At 35.9% G+C, this 7859-nt stretch overlaps 1 protein-coding gene across 1 annotated transcript; it reads left to right on the top strand.

Moving 5' to 3' along the window:
• Positions 1-3073: 3073 nt before the first annotated feature.
• Positions 3074-7631, top strand: LOC142551269 (uncharacterized). Its single transcript, XM_075660414.1, has 9 exons — positions 3074-3606; positions 4557-4618; positions 5396-5450; positions 6026-6124; positions 6254-6340; positions 6661-6777; positions 6904-6996; positions 7112-7142; positions 7233-7631. Exons 1-9 carry the CDS (start codon positions 3505-3507, stop codon positions 7397-7399), a joined length of 813 nt encoding a protein of 270 aa, XP_075516529.1. The 5' UTR covers positions 3074-3504; the 3' UTR covers positions 7400-7631.
• Positions 7632-7859: the final 228 nt, after the last annotated feature.

Genomic DNA, 7859 nt, shown 5'->3' with positions numbered 1-7859 from the left:
ACAAGAATTCAACTAGGTTCAACTATATCTCAGTGCTAAATCCTAAGTTGCTTCAAAGCCCGGATCTCCACGCTATCTAGTCCAGCCTCTTTCTCTTCTTGACCCTGATCTTATCCCACCTGTTGCCATGCACACATACAAACAAGACAACAGCCCGATAACTCCGGTGAGAATTACATTCTCAGTATAAATCATGTATATATGCAATCATAAAAATAATATAAAAGCATATAACAGATATGTCTAACATGTATTCAAATCAGAATATAAATCCATATCAAGAATAAATCCTATTCTAAACATGTACCATCATCAGGAACATAAATCAATATGTACCATATTCAGGAACATAATCAACGTAACTCAAAATAAACTGTCAATTAGACTCATGACTCCACATTTAAGATTAGACTCAATCCTAGTCTAGGGATCCCGGTTTCCAGAAGTCAGCATTCCCATATCAACCAACAGTAATAGAAAAGACTCAAGTTCTATCCACGTCGATAGGGTATCGATCACCAGTAATAGAAGAAATACCAATTCTATCCACATCGATATGCTATCGATCACCAGTAATAGAAGAAGCTCGTATTCTATCCACATCGGTATAGTATCGATCACCAGTAATAGAAAGAACTCCGATTCTATCCACATTGATATAATATCGATCACCAGTAATAGAAGAAGTTATGATTCTATCCACATCGATACGGTACCGATCACCAGTAATAGAAGAAGCTACAATTCTATCCACATCGATATAATATCGATCATCAGTAATAGAAGAAGTTATAATTCTATCCACATCGATAGCCAAACATCCGGTGACAGAATTTGGCACTATCGCCAATACACTATCTTGTGACATTGTGCAATGTGCCCGTGACGATCCCACCACTATCAGGAACTTCTGTCACAAGATTACTCGTCTAATACCTGCTGTCTATAAATCAAGAGAACAAGTACGTCAATCACATCAATGCAAATATCAATGCAATAAAGTAAAGTATGTGATTTAGGGAAACTCGAGCCAAACCTCACTCGAGTTGTGCAATCCCAACTCAACATTAATTTATACCTTTATCTTCTCGCTCTGACGAAAACGAAGTCCTGCATTCAATCCTGTCCATTCTCAATCTGGTAATAACAATACCGAACAGACACAATATCAGTATATAACTCAGTTCAAAACCTGTTCTGATTAATACTCAAATCAAAACATAATCTGATCAATGCCCATCGACATATGATATCACAATACCATCTCAATCAATACCGAATCTGATCAATATCAATTTACTGATGTTTTGACGGCATAAAAATACAGTCTCAATAACCCCGTCAATTCCAACACCACAGATATAATACCAGAACTCATAATCAATATCGGTGCAATTCATAATTTCAATAACAACACCAATCTGATGTCGAATCTTAATCAAATCGACTCCGAAAATCATAATAATTCCATAATCAGTCCGTTTCTTAATCTGACTTCGATTCTATGATGTTTAACATGTCAAGAACATCATATATGAATTCCATTCAATTCTGGCAATATCATAATTTCAAGACATATCAAAACGTAACAAAACTTACGTCCAGTCGTAGCCTGCGTTGATAGGAACACAGTACTGAAGTCGGATTACAATTCAGACAGGCAAATCTTTCACAAAAGGCGTAGAGATTTTTGGCAAACTTCCTCGACCCTTTTCTCGTTTCTTCTTGCCAAATTTACGTTTGTATGTATGTATATATATACATAACTCGTGCATGATATAAACGTGGCATGTTCTTGTTCTGCATGACTCGCGCATATGCGCGACCCCAATCGGCGCATATGCGCGAGACCTACTGGTCTCGATACGCTGCTTCACAACTTCTGGCGCATATGCGCGCCTCAACTCCGCGCATATGCGCCAAAGGTTCTGTCTCAAAACTTTGGCTACAGGACTACTCGCGCATATGCGCGCACTGACATCGCGCATATGCGCGAGACACCATTTCTCGGCGCGTGTGTCTCGACATCTCTCGCGCATATGCGCACCTCACCTCGGCGCATATGCGCGAGGTTCTCTGGACAAAGCATACTACAGCTCGCGCCGTCTTTAATCACCTCAATTAATCAAGAAATCATCCCAGATTAATCTCAGATTACGGTAAATATACCCAAATCATTTCTGATTACGGTAATCAAATTCTCGGGCCTTACAAATGCAAAGTGAGTTTGAATCGCAAAACATTGAAGATGATAAGATGAAACAAATGTTAGATTTCTTGAGAGAGAACTTCCCAAGCCCATGACGAAAACAATGGGTCTAATATAATTTCTAATAGATTTGTGAAAATTTTAAAACTTATTATCATTATTATCATCGGTGCGAGTTTGATGACGAGAGTAACATCTCATATTCATTGTCCTAACAAAACCACTCTCCCATTCTAAATAAATAAATAAATAATATAAATTAGTTTTAACCAAGGTTCTAAAAAACGTGAAGCGTCCCGAAGCGTGGATGTCGAGCTCCAAGCTTTTCAAGCTTAAGCGAGATTAGCACAGACTTAAGCGTGAAAAAACGTTTTTTTATTTTAGTGTAATTGTAATTATCTCAAACCAATAAATAGATAAAATAATACATATATATGATAAATTTAAGTTTGATTCATTAATTTTCATATTTATAAAAACATAAAAATCTCAAAATTGCAATCTTTATTTGTTTTTGCAACTATAACATATTAAAAACTGCTAAAATATTTGTCAAATCATTATCAGACATGTTTAATCATAATTAAAATTAAAAAATAAACACCTAAATTATAAATCTAATTTATTATTTTAAAATAAAAGGCGCCTTAAATACGCTTAATTCGGTCAAACTACAGTTTAACCGCTTTTTTTCGATTTTCTCCGAAGCGGCGCATTTTTATCGAGCTTCAAGCTTAACCGCACTTAAAAAACTCCGCTTAAGCAGATTTTCTAGAACACTGGTTTTAACTGATATATTAAAACATTATTTATCTTTTAAATTGATTAAAAAATAATCATATATAATTTAGTTAAAAAATCAATAATAATTTCCTTTCGACGAGGAACCGACACAAATAACCGAAAGAAACATGGTGATTACGTGAATCTGTTGAGGCTCACATTCCATTTTCAGGGCAATCGTATCTTAGTAGCTAAGAAAAATTGTTTGAGCTACAAGAATCTCTTTTTCCCTTCAAATTCAGAAACCCATTTCCGCAAGAGAAGCAAGAACAATTATCGTGTGAAAAATCCCTTCGATCTCTCTTGATTGATCGGGCTAATGCTTCGATACGTTTGCAAATCCCTTTAGATTTTTTTATTTCATTTCTTTCGTATCAAATCTGGCAAATTTTGGGGGATTGAATTTGAGGTCTCGCTTGTCATTGAAGCAAGCTTTACCAGAGGATCCAGAAGAAGAAGAGTGCAGGCCCTGGAGAAAGAAACTCTTGTTCTTCTCCCCACATTCGATAACGATGGGTTTCCAAGTCAGTTGGGTTTCGTTTCTCAAGATTTCTTTGCTTTTACTGCTGATTTCGGGCATTGTCATCGCTTGCTTCACTCTCCCTATTGAAAAGGTTGAGTTTTGTCTTCTGGGTCCATTTCTTTTCCCTTGAATTTTTTTTTTGTAGTTTTCCTGGACTGTGATCAGTGATTTTATATAATGGGTAATTCTTTATGGAGACTCTTCCTAAGTGTTCTATAATGCTGTTTTTCTTTTTCTTGTTCTTTGGCGTCTTATTTGATTGTAATTGGATGCGGTAATTGTGATCATAATGATACTTAAGTAAAGTAACTGTGTTTTGTTAGTGTTCTCTGGAGTGTTGGATCATGATAACATGCCTAAGTTGCTTAATGGGCAAAAATTCAACTTTGTGACATTAAGACATTACTTATCAATGCCACACAAGTCACAACTGAGTGTTTTATAGAAATGCTTATGCGTAAGTTTGAAGTTAATCTAGGAAGGTTGATACACATTCTCTAGAGCTACCATGTCTTAAAATAATTGAATTATAATCATCCATACTTGGGTTATTTCCTTTTCTTAATTGAAATAAGTATTAACCTGTTTTCATTAGTTATATAGAAGCTTGTCATCCGAAGGAGCAATGTGGTGTATGTACGAACTCTCTGAACTCCGGTTAAGATGACTCGGCCAACCATTATTGAACATGTTTGGCCTTTTTGAACCTCTGGTGCTGTTCTTGTGATGAATTATTTATAAACATGGAAAGTAGATAAAATATTACTAAGCAGAAACTCGCACTTTGTTAAGTAGCTCATCATTGTGATGATTAAAGTGGAAATATGTTTTTTCAGACTAGGAATGTGATGATTATTGAACTATACATGTGATTACTCTATTTAGTACCATAATCATATTGTTTGCTATATATGTTGTTTGGACAAAATATATAAATCACTGAAAGACCTGAGACCACTATTCTGGCAGACCTCACATTGTTGTATGTTTCTATGTTTATAACATAATTAGTTACCTTGTTATTTAATTTATATTTTCCAGATGCTGAAGGATTTCTTAGTATGGATAGAGCACGATCTTGGCCCTTGGGGTCCTCTAGTGCTGTAAGTACAGTTCATATATTTTTCCTTGGTTAAGTTGTAGCATGCATGCCACATGTCAGAAAAAATAGCGAACCACAAGTTAGAGTCTAATGGTTTGCAACAACAATTTTTAGCAGTGGAACAGCAGAGTCAAGAACGTAATTCCATATTTAGTACAATTTTATGTAAATTACAGTGTGTTATGTGGAGTATACATGTGATTTTTCGCATTTATATAATAAGAATGATAACAGATATTTTGGCTCCAACCACTTCGTTGGCATACTCTTTTAATTTCTTCAAATACTTTAGGAATAAGATTTGATTCCTCTGGTACACTTTGATGCAAGAAATGTCTGTCCTACTCTACTGATGTTATTTGGTACTTTAAACAAACATTTAAAATTATTATGATAAGGGATTGAATTTCAAGGAATATTCTTTCAATTTAACTTGGAGGATAAAGTTTCATCTGCAATCACCTTGTCTTTGGAATGCTCAAATCTTTGTCAGTTCTCTGAACTCTGAAGAATATTAGTGACCTGCTCTTCTCTCCCTCATCCTTGGCCCCCGTAGTTGTAAAAATCTGTTACTTTTGTTTTTATAATAAATCAATGTTGGCTTTTGTTTGAGAATTCTTGTTCACATTTTCTGACAAGGATTTTTGGTGTTTTAGGTGCCAACAAATTTGAACTTAATCCGTGGTTGTGGATATACTGATTAATTTGATTGAACACTGTATAAATATTTATTGCCAACAATTTTTTTTGAGTTACACGTGAATACTGAAATTTGCAGAGCTGTTGCATACATTCCTTTAACAGTATTGGCAGTACCTGCTTCTGTTCTTACGGTAAGAATTGTACTACCTTCTATCTGGGGGGTGGCTTATTTTTCATATTTGAGTTCATGGCGGATGAGTGGTGGTTGTTGTTCTTGGGTATAATGGATCATGAAATGAAAATAAGAAAGAATTTGTATCCATTATTAGTTGACAGCCATTACCATATTTTTATTGCTTCGCTCTACATGTTTCCTGTAACTTATGCCTGTAACTTATGCCCTTTTCTAGTTGTATAAGCATTATATTGACATAATGGTTCCATTTTCACAGTCGAGCAGCATTCTTTCCTAGAAATGCGAAGGGAATACTTCAATAAATATTGCTTGATGTTGTTTATATAATACATTGATACCTCATATCCACGCATTTCTGTTGCCTTCCATTGATTCTCTTGTTTAAATTATAGCAATTCTTAAACCATGCCAGATATTTTCTCTATTCCGAGCTGTCGTTTCTATAAATATTTCTCAGATTATTTTTCATATATAGCAAGCATGATCCGTACTTGCCTGCTATCCTTTGATTTATGGATAAAACAAGTTTGCTCGCTAAGCTATATTTTTGGTACTTGTTATCTCATTCAGCTGGGTGGTGGCTACCTATTCGGCTTGCCTGTGGGTTTTGTTGCTGATTCTATTGGTGCCACAATAGGTGCTGGTGCTGCTTTTCTTGTTGGGCGAACAGTAAGTTTTTATGTTCGGCTGGTTCATGTTTCCCAAGTTCTGGGATAACAGATCTAGGTTCTAAATGACGTGACGAATTGAAAACATCTCTATTTATTGCTATTGTTCTCTCTTTCCAACCATGAACAGATTGGGAGATCATTTGTTATATCCAAGCTAAAAGACTATCCCCAGTTCGATGCAGTTGCTATCGCCATTCAAAAATCTGGATTTAAGGTTTAGTGTCTTCAATGTCATGTTTATTTTCGGATGTTGGTGCTGGCTTATTGTTGATACAAAAAAATGTGTGTGTGACATCCCTGGCCCAAGTACCTGTACTAGCGATTGCGAGATTTCACATATTGAGGTCCATGGGCAATTACTTTATATCTGTCTCTGCCTATAAAAAATGATTAGCCCAAAAGGCTGAATGAGTCATTGAATTTCTTTTCAAATACGTTAGCACAATTGGATGGGGGATTATAAGAATGATCTCCAGGATTTATTATTTAATATACTAATGCAGTTGTGCGCAACTATCTCGTTTGTCTGAACAGATTGTATTACTGCTCCGACTTGTTCCTTTGCTCCCATTCAACATGTTGAACTACCTCTTATCGGTGACTCCTGTCCCCATTGCTCATTACATGCTAGCTTCATGGTTGGGCATGATGGTACGAAGTTTCTTGAATAATATTTGCATGTTCATATTTTCATGTACCTTGGAAAGCCAAATGTTTTCTCATGTATTTGCGGTTTGCCTATAATTTGTTGAAAGCAATTTCATGTTCTATGTGCAGCCAATTACTCTTGCCTTGGTATATGTTGGAACAACTTTGAAGGATCTTTCAGACGTAACCCATGGATGGAATGAATTTTCAAAAACTCGTTGGGTAAGAGCTTTTTCATGTTGTGTTCTTGTTCTGTCTGGGTTAATTTAGATCAAGTTAGTGTTCTATCCAACACTGATTCAGCAGTGTACTAGTAATTACCTTTTCCTAAATGCAGGCATATATTGTGTTGGGCCTTGCTGTATCTGGTAAGCTTTTAGTAATTATATTTTTTTCATTTTACCTTGCATTTGAGTTCAGAATTTCACTTAATAATTGTCGTTTTACATCGAGTGTAGTTGTGCTGATGATTTGTGTTACAAGAGTCGCCAAAGCTGCATTAGAGAATGCATTGGCTGAAAACAAAGACATAGAGAACGATTTCGTGTCACCACAATTACCCATTGTTGATGATTCTGCTCGAAACCTCCACCAGCCACTTATAATCAGAGTCGATACACCCTAAGAAAATCGGGGGTAGTAGTTCAACTTACGTGTAAATTCTATCATCCTGCTCTTTTAACGGGTACGTCTCTTATTCATTATCGATACAGTCAGAATAGGCCTGTTGAACTTAGACTGCAACCTGGATGATATACGCCATCGTAAACGTTTACCATGTGTCTTGGTTTCTTTTCAACATTCTTGTATTTTATGAAATTTTCCTGGAAGGGCAGTTATATTTTTGTAGTTTCTTATAGCAGGAGTTGAGTATCATTGTTTATTTTGGTATCTACTTAATTTAATCGGCACTTGATCTCGCTAGCATGGTGGAGATTTCATCTACCAGTTATGCACACCAATTTCGCACGTAACCTCCATTGCTGCCTCCTCGAGTGGTGGTGCCGCCAAGTACTGTTTCCTTTGGTTTTTAGATGCGAGGGTTGATGGACACTATACATGATGGGTTTTTATTTAAGGAAATA

This window comes from Primulina tabacum, chromosome 7 (genome assembly GCF_025594145.1).
Source record: "Primulina tabacum isolate GXHZ01 chromosome 7, ASM2559414v2, whole genome shotgun sequence".
Taxonomy (NCBI): domain Eukaryota; kingdom Viridiplantae; phylum Streptophyta; class Magnoliopsida; order Lamiales; family Gesneriaceae; genus Primulina; species Primulina tabacum.
This window is presented reverse-complemented; position numbering and strand designations above follow the sequence as displayed.

Excerpts from the sequence above, each read along its gene's own strand:
- LOC142551269 (XM_075660414.1), top strand. The coding sequence starts at position 3,505 with ATGGGTTTCCAAGTCAGTTGGGTTTCGTTTCTCAAGATTTCTTTGCTT. Across the intron at positions 4,619-5,395 it reads CCTTGGGGTCCTCTAGTGCT|AGCTGTTGCATACATTCCTT; the intron begins GTAAGTACAGTT and ends TGAAATTTGCAG. Across the intron at positions 7,143-7,232 it reads GTTGGGCCTTGCTGTATCTG|TTGTGCTGATGATTTGTGTT; the intron begins GTAAGCTTTTAG and ends CATCGAGTGTAG.